Raw genomic sequence first — 20,622 nt, forward strand, 5'->3', positions numbered from 1 at the left:
TCTAGCTGTTCCAAAAAAGCCATAGGGCTTTCATTAATAAGCCATGAATTGAGCTTAAGAATCGCTGAGGTGATTATACAAATGTATAACCCTCTTGGAAAGTACTATGGATTGAAGGGTGTCCTCCCAAATTCATATGTTGCAGCGCTAACCACCTAAGTGGCTATATTTGCAGACAGAACTCTTAAGAGGTAATTATGGTTAAATGAGGTCTTAAGGATGGGTTCCTAAGCTAGCAGGATTGATAGCTTTGTAAGAAGAGGAAGACACAGTGAGATCTCTCCACGTGTGAACCAAGAAAAGACCATGTGAGCACACAGAAAGAAGCCTGCCTTCTGCAGACCTGGAAGAGAGCTCTCACCAGAACTAGACTATGCTGACACTCTGATCTTGCACTTCCAGCTTCCCAGAACTGTGAGAAAATGCATGTCTGCTGTTTAAGCCAACCAGTCTATTATATTTTGTTATGGCAGCCTAAGCCTACAAAGACAGAAAGAAAAATGTATTTTAGTGAACGCCATATGTGTAGGTGTACACACATGAATTTTAAAATTAACCAGGGTGATGGAGTGAACTGCCTCGCTCAGTCATCTGACAGTTACTCCTGCCAAGTTTTATCTCAATACACAGAGATCTGAGGCTGCATCCAAACCATCTGAAAGAGGGTGTGCCTCTGAAATAGGTTTTTATATAGTTTATGCTATAAATAAAGCCTGTCCCGTATTTTTTTAAAGAAGTTCACTGTCAGCTTATGATCTCATTATAATAAACCTAGACTTGAACATTCATGGCAAGTAATAACTAGAAAGTTAAAAAAAGGCATCATGAAGTCCCATCCAGCTCTCGATTTTGATACAGTTTGTGAACAGTACTTTTCTGGTTTGCCAGGATCTAGGCCCTAAAAATGAATGCATTTCGCAGTGAAATGATACCGAATTAAGGTTTAATGACCAGATTCCATTCCTGTCCTACAGTAACACAGAAACACCACTGCTGAACTCTTCACCAGACCCTTGTGTGTATCCTTTTAATGTTGATGCTAACCATTCAAGACACAAAACAAGCAAGTGGATCCAGTTAAAAAATACCCTCAACAAAGAAATGTCACAGAAGAGGCTAAAGGCAAGAAAAGTCCAAGGAAATGTCCATTTCCTCAGACCACATTGAAAGTGGACATCATATTGTCAATCTATTCAACTGTTAGACCAAATATTAAGGAAACCTATGCCACAGCTTTCTTCAGAGCAGATTGGTAATAGCGACATCCAGCATTCTGCCACATCAGTCTTACAATGCCATAATCTATTCTAATTAGGAGAATGCAAAATAAGTCCAATGACCTCTTCTTCCTTTTTTTAGTCCTGCCATTTTATAACATGAAATAAAATATCTAGGTAATGCTAACTTAATGTGTTCTGAATATTTCTGGATCCCAGAAGCCAGAATGGGGTAATAATACATTCTTTATTATTACTTCACAGTTCCCTTAAATGGTAGAAACTTAAATTCATCTGTATTTGAATTGACAACTATAGTCAGTCCTCTGTATCTGTGGGTTCCAAGTCCGTGGATTTAATCAACCAGGGACTGAAAATATTTGGGGGTAAAAAAAGGTTAGTTGTGCCTGTACTGAACGTATGCAGACTTTTTTTCTTGTCATTATTCTCTAAACAATGTAGTATAACAACTATTTAAATAGCATTTACATTGCATTAGGTATTATAAGTAATCTAGAGGTGACTTAAAGTATATGGGAAGATGTGTTACACTATAGGCAAATATGGTGCCATTTTATATTAGGGACTTGAGCATCTGTGAATTTTGGCATCTGTAGGGGGTCCTGCAACCAACCAGTAAGATACCGAGGGACTACTGTATATAGTTTAAAAATAGGCATATACAAGTTCAAACAGAAGCATTGATAATGGCAAGTATAGAATAAGTAGATTTCAATTCAGCACTTACTGAACATTCAGTATGTGTCGGGATACACAGAAGTCCTGCCAATATATAATACCCTTACGGTAAGGGAATACATTATTTTATTTTTCATTTGATTATCCAAAAATTCTATGCACTAGTATTTCTATCATAAAAAAATTAAAACCAAAATGATGACTGACATCTCAAGAGTATCAAGAGATTAAACTTCTGAGTTGAATATATCCACAGGTACAGGATTGACCTGCCACTTATTTTTTCTAAAAAGAAAACCTAGAGACAACTTCCTCATTATAATAACACTCCCTTCACCTTGGCATATCTGGCATACAAGTTGGCTGTAAGTAGAGGTGAAAACACATTTCTCCTAATGATTGTAAGCATCTCATGATTTCATTCAATCTTAACCTCCTTTATTCTTTATTCTATTCCTGAAATTCTTCAGAAAACATTTCACCAAACTCTTGAATATTCCACTTTATTTTCAGATACATATTAAAATTAATTTCTTTGGCTAAAATAATTCAGTTACACTCCATTTTTTTCTCATAGTTACTTCCAGAACTTCATGTGCCTATAAGATAATTTTCCTGTCATCATTATACACATTCAATGGAGATTGAGTTGGGCCATGTAATTATCACTACTCACTTCCCAACAACCCTGTGACAGTTGCTATAATAAAAATTATTTCCCAGTGGTACCAGAGATGCTATGTTAGGTTCTGGAAGCATATTAAAGTCCCAATATTTAGAATAATGTATTTTTATACTATGTAGTATATTCTTAAAAATATAATTCCAGATTAAAATTTTCAAATGTCAATACACCTGCATAGGAAACTGACAACAATTTTCACTTCTTTTTTTTCGAGACCGAGTCTCGCTTTGTCACCCTTGGTAGAGTGCTGTGGCATCACAGCTCACAGCAACTTCCAGCTCTTAGACTTAGGTGATTCTCTTGCCTCAGCCTCCTGAGTAGCTGGGATTACAGGCACCTGCCACAACGCCTGGCTATTTTTGTTGTTGCAGTTTGGCTGGGGCCAGGTTTGAACCCACGGCCCTTGGTATATGGGGCCAGTGCCCTACTCACTGAGCCACAGGCGCCACCCGACACTTTTCACTTCTTGATTCATTGAGGGTCTATCAAAACCCCAATTGCAAACTTTTCTCTCTTCCAGTTTTTTCTTTTCATAACCGTGATCAAAACCATTCCACTAAATAACTATGTCTTGTTTTCTCTACTTATAAATTATGGATAATAACTTTATCTGTTCATTACTTGCTATGTCATATGTCTACTTGTGAACTTCATGGTATATTCTGTTTTAAAGTAAATAACCACTTTTCCCTTCCATTAAGTAAAGTCTAGAAATAGATTTTTAAAATCTGAATACACCTGCCATTTGAATTCCTTGGAGAAAGTTAACATATGAAAACTGTTATCAAAATTCTTGACAGGACTTTTAATCATTACAGATTTCTATGATGAGTTTTATGAATGACATGAAATAACAGAAATGTTCTTCCTTCTTTTAAGTCCTTGTCTTACACTTCCCAGTGTGATGAATGGGGTATGTATCTCACAATATTTTTTTTTCCAGTGGATGGAGCATAGACGCAATGGAAGGAGAGTTGGGACAGCTAAAAAGCAAAAATAAGGCAAGGAAATTTTTCCTTTCCAGGGAAATATTCCTGACAAGAGCCAAGAGACTAACAAATAGTAACATCCCCACTGGAGACAAGAAGCAAGAGTTTGCTTTTAAATTGTCTTCAGAGTAGAGATGCCAAGCAAATAAATCACTGTGAATGAAACACTCTGAAAGGTAAATGGACTTTAACAGTATTTGCGTAGGTTAAATTTTCTAATCGGAAGTATTCATTACTATCAGCTATGAAAAGGGCTGCTTGTCCATCAGGGTCTGGAGATGTCCTCCAGGTATATTATTCATTGTTTTTAGACCAATGTCGAGCATGGCAGACACCCTCTACAAATGTTATGGAACGAAGAAGAATATGCCAAAGTTCAAATATTTAATGCTCCATCCAAGCCAAAACTGTATATTCATTTGAGTAAGAAGTAAAGTCCCCAAAGTTCTTAAATTCTTTCAATCTATACACATTTTTTATCAATATGAATTCCAGAATGATGAGCAAATGTGAATACCTATCTGATTTAGCTACTCAAGCCATTAATAGAATAAAAGGCAGAACGAACTTCTTTGCTAGGATTCTGTGCCTCCAGCCAAGTGAATCCACAGAGATGCACTGTCACTTTGTTATGTCAATGTGCTGTGATTTACAGCCCTCAAACCACCTAGAAAGAATTTTAAGAGATGAACAGCACTGTCAAAGGTTTCATGATCTCCAGAGTTGCGCCATTCTATTTTTTTTTTCCTTTTATAGGAATTTTTTGTAACTATAGTTAAAAGACTTCAGTCATCTCTCTGATTAGGGGTGAATAGAGTCACATTTATGAATAGACGTAACCTATTTGTGGCCTGGCATCATAATCCCAGTATTTTGAGAGGCCAAGGTGGGAGGATCACTTGAGGCCAGGAGTTTGAGCTCATCCTGGGCAACAGAGTGAGACCCCATCTCTGCAAAAGAAAAAAGTTAGCTGGGTGTAGTGGCATGCACCTGTACTCTTAGCAACTTGGGAGAGCATCCCTTGAACCCAGGAGTTTGCTGATGGAGTGAACTATGAATGTGTCACTGTGCTCCAGCTTGGCCAACAGAATGAGACCCTGTCTCTAAAGAGGAAGGAAAAAAGGAAGGAAGGAAGGAAGGAGGGAGAGAGGGACGGAGAGAAGGGAGGAAGGAAGAAAAATGCAATAACTTTTTTGTTTTCCTAAAATCTCATTGGACATAAATCTCAGATCATAGAACACCAAGGGTCTGTTCATTCTATAACCAGAAGCTCACTGGATATTCTGATCACTTAGCCATTGGCCAATGAAAAGTCGCCTAACTATATTTATCCATTACCAGGTTGTATTATGAGAATGGCAATCCTGAAATCCCAAGTTAATGGGATAGTAGCCCTTGTGTTATGAAGTGACTACCTGAGTCAAAAATGACTGATCTGTGAGCTTAGAGATGAAACACAACAACTTCTCCTCTGAAAGTGGGTACTCGCAGTGACTGCCCACCCCCAGCAGCTGACAAACAGGGCTAACTCATTGCATCTTAACCACTCCCCAGCACTGTTCTAAGTGCTTTACATGCATTAATTATTTAATCCTACCCAGAGGTAGAAATTACTATCATTCTGTTTTCTCAGTAAAGAAATAGAAACCTAGAGAAGTAAGTCACTTGTCTAGAGTTATTCAGCAAGTAATGGCTGAGCCGGGGCTCAGCAGCAGGTGTGGTGTTTACACATCTGCCTGGCTATCTTTTCCCTTACCCTGAAAGCTTGGAAGAGTGCCCTGTGACCAACCACAGACAGCTTGGTGAGGACAAACATGGTGTCTGTGTAAGACAGTGACACGTTGCCCACAGCTCTGGTTCTGTAAAGGTGACAACAGTTCCAGGCCCAGCTTCTCAGAGACCCTCCTCACTCATCGAAGGACATCTCTACGAGCTGCTCTGCAGAGCTTCTTTGTTGCACGAAAATTTAAGATTACAGATATCATCAGGGCTACCCACTGAGAGCAAACTTCAAATGAATCCTAGAGTCTAAAAAGCAAAACAGAAAGAACAGAGACATGGCTGTACAGAACACCCTCTGTGCCACACCCAGGGCACTTCCAGAGCAATTAGAAACACATATCCCATAGGAGCTTTAGTTCATGAACTTTCAGAGTTGCACAGTGTTGTATGTTCATGCCCAAAACATTAAAACAAGATCTTCCCCATCTCGTTTGCTAGGCTTTTTGAAGTTGCAATAAAGAAAGCATAGGAAACACATTTGCAAATGATATTCAAAAATGCTGGATGAAATACATTCATCCCTTTTTTCTTTTAATCACTCCAACTCAAAGAACAAACATGTATGTTGACAGCTATCGAGGTGACTAAAATACCTAGTCTTTCTGAGTGAAAAGCTATTTTTAAAATCACTTGATTTAGAAAACTCCAATCATGATGAATTTCATGGGAATTCTTAGTACAAAAATTAAAACTTTTAAATTACTCTGCAAACACGTGAATTCAAATGATCTTAATTAGAGAGTACCTGCACTGATGCATACTTATCTGGTGCTTTGAAGGTGTCTGTTCCTGATACGATATTATTTTTTGAGGGTTGTTTTATGAGTTATAGTTCCTACGGCCAGAAACAGCAGAAATGATGCAATATGAGACTAGAAATCAAAAATGTCATTTCTAAAGTGTCATTTCTAGTCTCTCCCAACTCCGCCACATTTAATCTCTGGGCTTGAGAATGTCACTTCTCTCAGCTTATTTCCTCATGTCCAAAGAGGAATAATAATTTCCACCTGAAAGCATTGTTTCATAGGTCAAATGAAATAATATGCGTGAGAGTTTAACCCGCAGCAAGGCACTGTATTATGACATAATAAAATTACAAACCAAATGTGGCAGCGTAGCTCAACGGGGACAATGCAGATAGCATCTGCTGTAAAAAGGAAAGAACCTTGCTGAATGCTTTGCCAACCCATGACCCTGGGCGAGTCTGGCCTGAATTCTCTCCTTTGAGACATGAGAATAGTAATAACTATCCCATCAAGGATGATGTGGGGATCAGGGGATGCCAGGGCAGGCGCACAGTAGGTATTCAATAAATGGCGCCCATTTTACAATAAAGAATTCATTTAATCAAGCCAAGTATGCTGCTTGTTTCAACACCCACCAACAGCTGAGCAGTGCTCGGCTTGGAACAGGACATCCATTTGCCTACTCCCAAATAGACTTCTGCCACAGCCAGCGCCCTGGGTTTAGCCCATTTAGGCTCCAGAAGCTTACGGCTGTGTTTGCTGTATTCGCATTTCCTGCCTTAGCCCATTACGTCCTCGTAATAAAATGAATACTACCCTATGTGGCAACTTCAAATACCGGCCTTTTCCTCACCTGCTTTTTTTACTAGACGAACTTATTTCACTTTTTGCTACTTATTTAGGGACAGGGGAGGGGTCCGGGGAATGAGATAAGGGAATAATAAAGCTCAAGGGGACTCCGCTGTTACCAAGTCTGTTCAATCTGACCAAAATAAGCAGCCTTTGGGCTCGTCTCCTCTGCTGCAGAGCGTTAGAGTCAGGCCCGGAGGAGGCGTTGGGAGCCACAAGCAGGAGCCGGCAAGTGCGCCAGGCATCGGGTGGCCAAGCAGAGCGCGAGTTAGAGAAGTGGACCTGGGGAAGGGCGCATGCAGTTGGGTTAGTCTTAACTCGACCATGCGGCTTCGCATTCCTGTTTGGCAAACGCGTTTAGGCAAAACAGACTTGATGCTTACAATGATCCCAGCCCAAAATGGAGTGTCTCTGACTAGCAGGGAGGAGCTGATGCTCGCCATGAGGAAGCCGACCACGGTCACGGCGATGCCCAGGACCAGCTGCAGCAGGGCGAGCAGCAGCGGGAACCGGCAGCCGCAGCACGTCTGGGCCTCCTCCTCCCCGCGCTCCTTGGGGGCCCCCGTGCCCTTCTTCTTCGGCCCCATGTCGTCGGGCCCGGCGGCGTCTGCGGCCGGCGGCCCCCCCTGCCTCTGCTGGCCGCGGGGCCGCTTGTCCTTGCCCATGGCGGCTGCAGGGGCGGGCGGGCGGCTGCGTGTGCGGCGCCCTGGGCCCGGAGCGCGGCGCGCGGCCGGCCGAGCCTGCCCTGGTATTCGAATTACGGAGGCTGAACAAATATGGAAAACATTTGGAGCCTACTCGCCGGCTCGCCGAGCCTCCCAAGGCCACAGGGCGCCGGCAGCAGAAGGGGGATTCGAGGGGGGTCGCCAACTGCCAACTCGCCGCGCCGGGACGTAGAGCCTGCTGGGCCCCCGGGCAGCCTGTGCCCAGCGCCTTCGGGAGCAGCGTCTGTGTGTGTGTTCCTTACCCCAAACTTTCAGGATTCTTTTGGGTTTTGGTTTTGTTTTCGGTGAGGCGCAGCGCAAAGTGATAGATGTTTAAATCATTGGAGTTTAATTAATAGAAAATTTAATCCATAATAGGCATTGCTGCGCCCCAAGCTGTGAAATCATTTCCAGAAGTTTCCGTGGTTCTTAAGTTCATTCTCTTTCTAAATTCTGTAGTCCAGCTGAGAAATAAATGCAGGCATTTCCCCCACTGAGGTGTTTGCTGTTGAAATAACTGATTACAGAGATACTGGGCTAATTGTGAACTCTCTCACCTGAATTTGTTTTTAAAAAGCTTTTAATAGTTTCCATGGGGTCCCCAGCTAGTCTTCACTCATCTCCACGACACTGCCTGGGGGGGGTGTCCGTCCACCTTGGAGATGGACGGTTCTACTCAGTCAATACTTAAGAGTTATTTTTAAAGCACCTGCAATGTGCTTGGCCAAAAGGATTTTCGGGTTAGACCTAGTGCCGGCCCAAAGTCACAGAACAAATCAATAAAACTGATTACTCTTAGTCACACAAAGCTCTTCTCAGTGGCTCTTAGAAAAAAACCTCAGTGAAATTGCTAAGAAGTGATCCCACCCCTTTGGGGGTATTTAAATCTCCTTTGGTGTGGTCATTGTAACATTCAGAAAGCTGTAGCAAAAATAAATGATGTTGCTCTGGCAAGGAGGCTCATGCCTATAATCCCAGCCCTTGGGAGGCTGAGGTGGGAGGATTGCTTGAGGCCAGGAGTTTGAGACAACCAAGTCTACACAGTAAGACCCTGTCTCTACAAAAAAAAAAAAAAAAAAAAAGCCAGGTGTGGTATGCCTGACTATTCAGGATGCTGAAGCAGGGGGATTGCTTCATCCCAGGAGTTCAAAGTTTCAGTGAACTGTGCTTGTACCTCTGCACTCCACCCTGGGCAGTAGAGATAGACCCTGTCTCTTAAAAATTAAAGTAATATATAGATAAATGCATGATGTTAATATAATGCATATAATATATAGATAAAAGCCAAGACGTTAGGATAGATAAAGCCTACTCCTAGGTTATCAGCAAATTTAAAGAAACTCTCTAACTCCCTGCTCCGTTTGCTTAGAATTAGAAACTGATCATTATCAACTCTCTTTGTAAACTGCTTACTCCCCACAAAGGCACCTTTGAAGATACAAGACATATTATTCACCCTTACTTATTTTGTGAACTTTCAGTGTTTTCTTCATTCATTCCTTCTGGACTGAGGAAAATATGATCTGTGGAACAAATACATTAGCTTAGAAAGTAGAATCTAAACGACACATCCCAGTTCCATACAGAGGCAGTATAAATAGTGCTCACTGTCACCAGAGTGACTGTGACAAGGTCATCGTCAGCTTTGGGGCCATCACACCATTAGGATTTCTCTTGTGAACAAATAAAAGGTGGTATCATACCAAGATATCCCCCTGACTTGTTCCTGGCTGAAGACAACTCAAGTAACAAAACAGAAAAATGCTTGGCTTTCCTATCAACATTTATAAAGAGCCAACTGACTACGTGGAAATCAATTATTTGTTAATAATATGCCTGCCAGTCCTTGAGGGTCTTGGTCTGTGACAAGCACATGCTAGGTGCTTTGCATACTTTACTTTTACTCTTTTCGACCACCTTATAATTGTAGTTTCCAATTTTAAAAATGAAAAAAAGTTGAGCAACAGAATTATTAAGTTATCAGATTATTAAGCCATTACCCTAGTTAGGAATAAGGATAAGGGGAACCAGATGTGAACTTCAAAGTCAATGGTCTTGTGGACTTGTTTTATTAATTACTTCTGGTAGGTATATTGCCTACAGGCAAGCAACTGAATAGACCATTTAAACTGTGTGTGATTTTAAACAATTCGATTTCCATGGATAGTACTATATCTGTCATAGAATTAGTTGTTGACTTGAAACTAAGACTATCTCAGTACTTTTCAAAAATATCTTGATTCACTATCATCATTTATACTGTGGTTGCTGGCAACCATTATTCCTATTATTACTAATTTATAATTAGATACAGCTCTATTTGCTGACCATACTGCCAGGCTTTCATTTAGGTAGTAATAAAAGATTCCCAGCCTTTTCCTCAAAACCTTAAATTAGATGTAAGTTATAGCTGAAAAAGTTTATTAAGCTATGGCTATTGGTTTGTCTTCTAAGTTTTGGAACTCGTGGCTTACAGTTCTAACAGTTGTATGTATATTCTCATAATAAAGGCTCACTTTTATTTATTTATTTTTATTTTTTTGCAGTTTTTGGCCAGGGTTGGGCCCGAACCCACCACCTCCGGCATATGGGGCCGGCGCCCGACCCCTTTGAGCCACAGGCACTGCCCAATAAAGGCTCACTTTTAATTGCTGAGCTGAGACAAGTTACAAATAAAATCAGCATTGATGAACAACATCCCAGATAAATTGTAATCCTTCTAGTCTGATCACAACTGCCAACTTCAATTTTCAGCTTTCAGGGAAGAAGGGTGGTGGTCGAGAGAAACTCACACATGCTCAGATTTCCAACAGTGTTGAGTCTATGTTTGAGGAGGCTGGGTCTTTGGCAATACCACAAGATAATGATGAGGATGGTATTTCCATTTAATTGATCAGGAAAGTAGAAACAAGAATGTGAGTAGTTGTCAAATCCAGGGATAGAGAGTAATCAAGCTTAAAATGAGATGAGACTGTTGTTAAGGATACAAGGAAAATTTTTCCTTTATGTCCTTTCCACTGAGAAAAGGCATCATTTAGAGCTCATCACATAGTTTAATGGAAATGAACGGGGTGACTTTTTAGTACTCATAAATTACAATGTCACTGTTTATAGGTTAAGCAATAACCTCTTCAAGTATTTATATGACCAAGAAAAAAGTCACGGAAAAAACAAAGTGTTTTCAGATACTCTTGACTGCTCCCATAACTCAAAACCGACTAAGATTGTACATTAGAAATTGCAGGAGGGTACTTAATATATGGTTTGAGATTATTTTGATCCTCTGGGGGAAAAAAATCAAAGTAAAGCTTAGTATCTTTATCTTTGCAGTCTATCTTAAACGTAACATTATCTCGAAGTATTTATGCTTCACAAGTCCAAAATAGGGAAGATAACTCTTAAAACTGGTGTCATTAACAAAATGTCCTTAGGAAATCCAACTAGAAATAATCTCTAAAGTAACATATTTCTGAATTCATGATCTTAGGGTCAAGCTCTGTATCAAGCCTTTAAAATATGTAATTAAATACATCTGAAAAATGTTTAATTAGATCTGATTTAAAGAAGTAGCAAATACTCTGCAGAAAACATTTGGGAATTAATTTGTGATATGTGGTATTATTGGTACCCTAGGTCTCACTGGCCTCCATACTTAAAGGGACTCTAGGGATGTTGCTAATTTTGTGTGTGTGTGTGTGTGTAGATATTTATATTACCAAGAAAAAGTTGTTTGTTTGTTTGTTTTTCTATTTTCTTTATTTGTATGTCATTAATTCTAAATGTGTCTTTGGTTCAACTTTTTTCTCAGGAGAATTGACCCACTTATACTTTTTGCATGGCAATTTGTATTTTCAAATTAAATATCATATGGGCAAAGTACTCTTTAGGGTCTACAGAAGGCTTGTAACTTTCTCATCCTGTAGAGACTCCATAGAGATACTATATTTTGCAATACATAATGTGAACTTTTTGGCCCACGTTTTGAGGGAAAAATAAGGATGTGCATTATACATGGGAAGTGCTAATTCCTTATCTATATAAATGTATTTAATTCTTTTATTTATGCTTGTGCATAAATAATGATATCTGTATGCAAAATAACACCCTGAAATACAGTAATTGGTTTTGTTGAACTTACAATGAACTTACAACGAAAGCATTTTCAGCCAGCCAAGAGCAACATATTTCTTTTTCTCTTTGTATACTTTAGGCAGGTGCTAGCAATCTAGCTAATATTCTTTTTGTTACATAAAATTTCTTGTATCATAGGTTAAAAAATAAATGCTAAAATCCCTTCATAATACAAAAGAATAAGTACCTAAATGTAAACAAATAAAAATTTGAATTAAAAATATTAAAATGAAAGATTTATTTTCCTGAAAGTTGGGGCCAAAAACATGGATGCACATTACTCATGGGAGCACAATCTACATGACAAAATGTGGTAATGCCTGTTAATCTTTTCATCATGCAGTTCCCCTATTTATAAGAGGCTATTTATAACATTGAGTTTTTCTACAAGTAATTTTGTACCTGTAATTTTGGTGTTTCTGCCACATATGATGAAGCAAAAAATTACAGGTATAAATTTATTTTATTTGAGAAATCCCAGGAGAAGAATAGATAAACAAGTTGTGGTATATCCATACAGTGGAATACTACTTGCCAATAAGAAAAGGAATGAACTTTTGAAAAAAAGGAATGATGTGGCTGAGTCTCACTATCAATGTGCTGAAACAAAATAACACATAATGCCTAATTCCATTTATGTAAAAATGTTTAAAAAGGCAAAACTAATCTATGGTAATAGAATTTTAAACCTGATTATGGAGTTGGGATGAAAGAATTGACTACAAAGGTGGCTTTCTTGGTGATGGAAGCAAGTCTTCTAGATCTTGGGCGGTTGTCATATGGGTGTAAACAGTTGTCAAAACTCACTGAGCAACATTTAAGATCTGTGTATATTTGTGTATGTAACATACATTTCTAAAAATGTAATAAAAAGAGAAAATACAGGGAAATCCAAATACACTGGATATCCATCAGTAATTAACGATAGAACAAGTAGCAGTTTGGGTAAATTTAAATTATCTAAACATACACTCCTAATTTTTCTCCTGCCTTTGTGGGTCCTCTGTATTAATTGTCTATTGCGGCATAATAAATCACCCCAAAATTTAGTTGTTTGAAACAATAACAATTTCTTATTTCATGGTTGCTGTGGGTCAAATATTCAAATGGCACACAGCAGAAATGGTTGTTTCTTTCCATTATCTGGGGTTTCAGGTAGAAGACTTAGGCTGGCGGCCTGGAATCATCTGAAGTCTTTTTTTTTTTTTCTTTTTTTGAGACAGTCTCACTCTGTCATCCTCTGTAGAGTGCTATGGTGTTACAGCTCACAACAACCTCAAACTCTTGGGCTTAAGCGATTCTCTCACCTCAGCCTCCCGAGTAGCTGGGACTACAGGTGCCTGCCTTGACACCCAGCTATTTTTTGTTGCAGTTGCCACTGCTGTTTTAGCTGACCAGGGCCAGGTTCGAATCCACCAAGCTCGGTATATGAGGCCGGCACCCTACCCACTGAGCCACAGGTGCCACGCATCATCTGAAGTCTTAACTGAGGTATGAGGACAGCTTTCAAGGTGGTAACACATCTTGAGGGCGAGTTGTTTCCTCTCCGTGTGACCACTCCACCCAGCTCCTTGACTATCCTCACAACACGATGGCTGGTTTCAACCAGAAACATTCAGAGACTGAGGAAGCAAGGTCAAAGCTGTTCTTTTCATTACACATCCTCAGAAGTCCCTCAGCAACACTTAAGCCAAGCTCAGTTCTTTAAAATCAAATCCCAAAGTCCAGCTCACGTGCAAGATGAGAAAAATCAAGACTCACTTATTGAAAAGAACCATCTGAAAGAATCAAAGACATGTTTTAAAATCACTACACCCTCTTTCTCAAGCCTTTCCATGGATTGTTCCTTTTTTGCTGTTCTTCGAAATAGTGGTATTCATCAGAGCTCACCACTGTGTCCCCATCTTTCTTATACTCCATATTTCATGGCTTTGTTGGAGTCTCACAAATCTATCTTCAGAGTCCAGACTTCTCTCCTTAACTCAGATCTGCAAATGCAGGTACCTCCTCCCATCTCTGTTTAAAAGTTCCAAATGAGGCTGGGCAGTGGCTCACACCTGTAATCCTAACACTCTGGGAGGTCCAGGGGGGTGGATTGCTTGAGTTCAGGAGTTCCAGATCAGCCTGAACAAGAGCGAGACCTGTCTCCACTGAAAATAGAAAACACTAGCCGGGCATCATGGCAGGCACCCGTAGTCCCAGCTACTGGAGAGGCTGAAGCAACAGGATAGCTTGAACCCAAGAGTTTGAGGTTGCTGTAAGCTATGATGATGCCATGGCATTCTAGCCTGATCGAGAGAGTGAGACTTGGTTTCAGAAAAAAAAAAAAAAAGTTCCGAATATACCTCAAACTCTTCCTGCCCTTGAACTCCACCAAGAAATCAAGTCAAATCGTTGTACAGTGTCCACAGACTTTACAAACAAGGTGCTCATTGGTTACCTTTGCCAAAACAATCCCATATAGCAATTCTAAGATTATGGTAAGTTTAAGAAATGAGTAAGGGGTAAAAAAAAAAAAAATGGGGGTGGGGTGGGAAGATGCTCAGTAGTGATGGGAAGGAAGGAGAAAAATTTACAGCTAAAGGGATGATATAAAGCCAGGGAAACCTCTGCATCTTTTGATTTTTTAATAGAAAACACTTGAGTCTGCTTGTGTGTTGAGGTGGAAGGTGATAAAGATGCCTGAGGGAGAGGACAGTTGATCAGACAAGTTCCTGGAGGTGGGAGAATTAGTCTCAGGAAAGTCCCTTCACAGGCTGAGGGGGAGGAAAAGAAGCTGAGACTGTTGAGGCTCCAGGGAACAAAGTTAAGTTCACAGCAGTGGGAGGGAGGCAGGCAGAGTTCTAGGATATGGATACAATGATCGTGGGGTCAATATTTTTCTTCTGAAGAATGCAGATTTTAGATTTACAGCCCCTCTACTCCGGCATCCTCTCCCACAGCACATCTTATAACTATAGCCTATAAGCACAGATGAGTTTTAATAAAACACCATTTTCTGAAAAATTTCTACAAACCCATGGGTTTGACTTTCTCAGGTGTTTTGCCTAGTTTTGTAAGTTACACTACTGATAATGACTATGGTCTTTTATGTGTTTTTATAGGCTACCACGTCCTCTTCAATGTTATTTCTTCAAATCTGACACAAACCCTGTGAAGTCAGAATTTCTTCAGTATTTAAATGATTTGCCCAGGTTTCATTTGTGTTAAACCTAGGTGTCCTTGCACTAAATTCCATGCTCCTTTCACTTAGATTTTCACTGAAGGACTTGTACTTTATTGTACAGAAAAATTGCATTAGCATCTTGCACATATAAGTAATTGTGCTTATGATCACATGTGTGCACAGATAGCCCTACCACGTGGAGGCTGTCTGCAGTCCTGACCCTAGGTCCACAGGGACAGAAACTGTGCTTTTTTTTTTTTTTTTTTGCGTTTTTTTGGCCAGGGCTGGGTATATGGGGCCAGTGCCCTACTCCTTTGAGTCACAGGCACCGCCCTTTTTTTTAATTTTTTTTTTACAGTTTTGGCCAGCGCTGGTGTTGAACCCACCACCTCCAGTATATGGGGCTAGCGCCCTACTCCTTGAGCCACGGGCACCTCCCAAAACTGTGCTTTCCTAATCACAGTTGGGTCCCACAATACCCAGCATCATGCAAAGGACACTGTGTGGTTTTAACAAATATTTATGAATCCTAAATAGTCATGGAATCATCTGGATTTAGATATGTCTGATACAAACAACATTTCTTTAAAATCCTGGAGCTGTGTATTTTATTTGTCCATTTTTATTTCTGTTTTAAGTGTCATCTTTAGGAATAACCAGGACACTTGGGATGAATTATAATCAAGTTTTCTAAATAATACCATTAAGACACCACCACCACCACCCCCACGACGTCCTTTTAAATATCCTCCGCGCTCAATGCACACTGTAAGATTTTCATTTTGACCACTAATCCTCCTCAGTTGGGACAGCTGAGTCATTGTCTGACTCTAAGCCAGATCATTTGATCATTTGTATAATCTGAAGACGTCGTTGGCCCTCAATCCGGGTAGGCTGGGTCCTTCCATCCTTACACTTCTGCTGTGCAGTCCCTCATTTTTACGTGGTAATGAGTACGGACGCTGGATTCAGACTGCCTGAGTCCCAATCTTGGCTCTTATTTTTACCAGCTGTGTGACTGTGGACACGTTCCTTAACCTCTCTAAGCCTCGGCTTCCTCCCAGTAAAGTGTGAATATTGTACCTACTTACCTCAGACAGTTGCTATGAAGTCTAAATACGACAGTCGATGAAAACGTGGAGCCCACCTCCCCGTGTGGGTAAATCATCAGTAACTGCGGGCAAGCGTCCCGGCCTGCCTGCTTTTCTTATTTGCTTTTTCTTTTCTATGCATTGTCTTCCTCAAAGTTTCTCTTTCTCAATCTGGCATGTGAGGAAATGCCAGTTACTGTTTGATAATCTCTGCTACTTTTAGCTCAAGTGTATTTGTACCAATAAAGTATCAGGCGCAACTAGTTCATGATACTTGGAACTTTCCTTTCTTTTTTATTAGCCTAAATCATAAAATGAAGCAGTATGTTAACAGATACTTGAATGCACTGGTTTTTAGCCAAGGATGCAGGTCAGAAGCATGGGTAGAGCATTTAAAACATGTTTTTTCCTGTGCCTGATTTAGTTCCGCTAGAGGTGTGGTGTAGATGCCGGGGACTCTCCTGATTAAGTCCTACTCGAAAACCCTCCCCGGGACACACCCCAAGCTAAACTCAACACTCTTGCCAGCCCTTAAGGCAAAAGGAAGTGTTTGTTTTGTAAAGATTGTTACCTTTTCATTTTATTTCTTCTGAGGAGGGGGCTGCCTGTCTGGCCTTCTTTCTTCAGTTCATTCAGGGAACCCTTGCGGAGTGCCTAACATTGCCAGGCAACTTGCTTCCTGCCCTCGGGGAGCCCACAGTCAGCTGAACAGAGAGAGACACACTATCAAAGAAGTGTCACAAAGCTATACACGTGGTAGAACTGTGTACCATGTACAGAAAGGCACACAGGTCCATCTCAGGCACTGAGTCTGTCACTGGGCAATTGGGAGGGGACCTGATCCCTCCCAGACTTGGCAAAGTGGGGCAGTCACTTGCACTGCGCAGTTATCTATCTAAGAGATGACTCTAGAAGTGTCAGGGTGGACCTGGGTCAGTCAGGATGTTATCTCAGACCTCACATTTTCACCCAGCCAACAGCTTCTTCCGGAGCCAGTAGAGCAACCCTGCTCAGTTTCACCCCTGTCCTCCTCTGCCCGGGGCAATTAGGTATAATCAGACCAGGACAGTTGCTGCGCTGAGGAGGGGTTGACTGACTCTAAATGCCCAACTCCTTGGGGCCCTGGGCAACAGCACTCTCAGCGCCCGGAATACTGAAAAAGCCAGGTCTGGTGAGATTTCAGGACCCTCGTGACTGTCAATCCTTCGCATCTCAACTTCTATTTTTCACTTAATATTGTTTTTCCCAGAAGCAATCCACAAGAAATATTTAATAGATCATGTGCATTTTGGAAAGGAGTATTTTTTTTCAGTATCACACTACAAGTTTTTCTCCTAAAGCCTTAACAGCCCATGTTTTAAATAAAAAAATTTAATCTTCTTGTACATTCATCTTAGAGAAAGCAGAGGAAGCAACCCAAGAGAAGAAAAGGAAGGATGTGTGTGATGTTTCTTCAATCAAATGCTTGAGGATTCATAAAAATGAAACTAGCACCCAAGACAATACTCATTTGAGATGTTAAAAATGGCTTCTTGGGGGCAGTGGCACATTGATGATGTTTCCCTCTGTTTCTTATTTTTCTGTTGTCCTCTAATGAGCACATTACATTAGATGTAGAAAAGAAAAAAAAAGAAGAAAGAAAGAAAATACTTTCTTTCCAAAAGCCACTCTGTTCAGTGGTTGTACAGATTACATTTTTACTCCCTTCCTCCCTGTGAGAGATAATGTTTTCATTTTATTTGCTATAGAAATATGGTCCACAGATGCTGTTCTAGAAAAGAACTTAATTATGCCACTAAACCAAGAATGGTCTTTGGACAGACAGATTTCCAGTTTATGCTAACTTTCAAAGCATTAGCTGATTGTCATTCTCCCCCAACACCCAAAAAAGAGCCCACAGCCCTGGTCACAAGTCACATGGCCTCTGTGAAAATGCAAAGTTTACCTTCTGTTGGGACTTATCCCAATCTTTATGAAGATTTTCCAAACTATCCAGTCCATTAAACTATTTCTTGAACCTCTAGAGCATTATATATGTGACACAAGTTATTATTTACATGGTCTTGTTTTCTATAATTGTTTGATATAATAGTCTTCCTTCATTTATAAAGCATTATGGTTACCTACCGTGTGTTAGGAATTGTGTTTGCAGGAAGAAAAATAAGTAGCAGAGATTGCAGGCAACACTCAGAATATAACGAAGTAAATAATCTCAATTTATAAATATACCTGCTACTTTGCAAAGCCAGGAAGTGAGTCCCTTACTTTCTGTCCATTCAGGTTGTCATTTGTGGACTTTGATGAACTAATGTTCCCATGCTCCACCCCATAGCTTGATTGCTACCTTCAGGAAGCTACTGTGGGTCTGATGGACTCTGGGTACCCACCGGCACAATGGTTAAAAGCCAGGCTAGTTTGCCTGCTTCTCTCCCCAAGTTTCTACCTAGAAGCAAAGATAGCAGGCTAAGTTGGGGGCTGCTTCCCTGGAAGCCTTATGGCTAAGCCTTAAGCCTCATGTTGGCTGACAGGTTCCTTTTTTCCACTTTCTTCTTTCATGTAACACCTAAAGAGCATCAGGACGTGGGGTGATGACCAGGAGTTGTGAGGAAGCTCAGCATGGGTGTCTAGCCTAGCTTTTCTGGCCTTGGGTTTGAGATCTAGCTCATAACCACACCGTGATCTTTAGTAGTGTCTGGGTGCAAAGTCCAGCTAGAAACTTGCAGCCCCCTCCACCTGTTTGTATCCTTGGGAAATTCACGAGGAAGGGGCCACAGCTTGTGGTAGACCTGAGTAGTCTGAGTGCCCCTTTTATAATTCTACCAACATCTTCCCTAATTTCTAACACTGGTCATTTTGGGTAAAGATTGAATCTTAAATTTCTTTTATAGAAATTTAAATTGTTCACCTAAACAACAATCACAGAATTAGGTATGTTAATGCATGCTCAGTTACAAAGATATTTCTCCAACTTGATAGATGGAGAAATTCTCTTTGGGTCAGATTGTATTTTAATAGAAGATGTGCAAAGGTAATATGACTTAAAAGAAAATTTTGTGAGGAGAGGTAGGTATAACATACTAATATAAAGGAAGAAATTTCTAAAAGTACAAGGGGTAATTATAAGCCAGTGGCTCTTCTCCCTGACCGTGTGTCCGAATCACCCATGATGCTCTTTTTAAATGCCTGTGACCTAGACCTTCCTCTAGAGATTCCAATTCAGGGAGGGGGTTAGCATGCAGCATCTGTACTTTTCAAAGTATAGACTTTTCAGTGCTTTTCTAAGGTTCTATAGATGATTTTGATGTGTGGCTAGGATTTTAAGTCATCGTCCCAAATTTAAAAGAAAATAAGGAAGTGGGGGAGAGAAAGAGAGAGAAGCGAAAGGGAAGGAAGGAAAGGAGGGAGGGAGACAGAAAAGAAAGAAGGAAGGAAGGAAGGGGTCAGCCCAGGTCCTAAACTAATGCATCTGAAATGAGCCTGGTCCTTCACCTTTGTCAATTAAAAAAATTTAAGTTATTTTAGTCAAACTATATTTGCCAAATATTTGGAATTTTGGGGGGGGGTAGCTTTCATCAAAGATGATTTGAGAGCCACCCAAGATAATCATCCTTATTATTTAATGCTGGTGTAAACCTAATCTGTTATGTTTGTTTGTTCTTTTTTTGTGTGTGTGTGGTTTTTTTTGGCCAGGGCTGGGTTTGAACCCACCACCTCCGGCATATGGGACCGGGGCCCTACTCCTTGAGCCACAGGTGCTGCCCTGTGTTTGTTCTTTTAAAGGTTGACCAACCTAGGACTGAAATTTACAGTCGGAGGTAATCACTTCATCCCTCTCTTTTGTTATCCACTCCCCGTAATGAATGCTCAGTAAACCGCTACATGACTGACTGACTGATTCTGCATCAGATGAAGCTCACGTTGGTTGCTGGGCTCACCCATGGTGTCACTACTAGTAGACGGCTGCGCTGGGCTCAAATCCAGGTGAGCCCATTCCCAGCACTCAAGTCCTCTCATCCAGCCACATGCTTCACTCACCTCCAGACAGCTGTGGATTGGTTCCAAAGATAAATCTATCCTTCAAGAATACTATTGGTTCCCATAGAGGATTAAAAATAATGGAGGGTAAACAGGGGGTGGGGAGACCACACCTATGGTGCATATTGCAAGGGTATGTGTGAAATCTATTAAGTATAGAGTATAAATGTCTTAACACAATAATTAAGTAAATATGAAAGCTATATTAATAAGTTTGATGTAAGCATTCCAAATTGTATATAAAATCAGCACATTGTATCCCATAAAAGCATTATGATATACATGATCTCTGTACATATGACTTAATAAAAAAAAAATTTGTCACACAGAATTTAGAAGCCATCCTTTAAAAAAGAATTAACAAAGATACGTAGAGCCACAGCAACATTGCCTGAGAGGAATCCGTTCCAAAGCAACTACTTTGAGCAAGATAACATTTATTTCCAGATATACGTTCTGGTTTCTTACAAGGCAGTCTTTGATTCTCTCTCCTCCACTTACAGGTGTTCTGATGAAAGGCATCACTGT

The 20,622-nt window shown here is 40.4% G+C and overlaps 1 protein-coding gene across 1 annotated transcript in view; it reads right to left on the bottom strand.

The window, feature by feature from the left end:
* The window catches only part of SSPN (sarcospan), a 38,917-nt gene extending 31,068 nt beyond the window's left edge, over positions 1 to 7,849 (bottom strand). Inside the window, exon 1 of the mRNA XM_053554879.1 lies at positions 7,351 to 7,849. Coding sequence (XP_053410854.1) covers positions 7,351 to 7,632 — 282 coding nt within the window. The 5' untranslated portion in view covers positions 7,633 to 7,849. The remainder of the gene's footprint in view (positions 1 to 7,350) is intronic.
* Between the last annotated feature and the right edge of the window lie 12,773 nt (positions 7,850 to 20,622).

Source organism: Nycticebus coucang, chromosome 12, assembly GCF_027406575.1.
Source record: "Nycticebus coucang isolate mNycCou1 chromosome 12, mNycCou1.pri, whole genome shotgun sequence".
In the NCBI taxonomy this organism is placed as follows: Eukaryota; Metazoa; Chordata; class Mammalia; order Primates; family Lorisidae; genus Nycticebus; species Nycticebus coucang.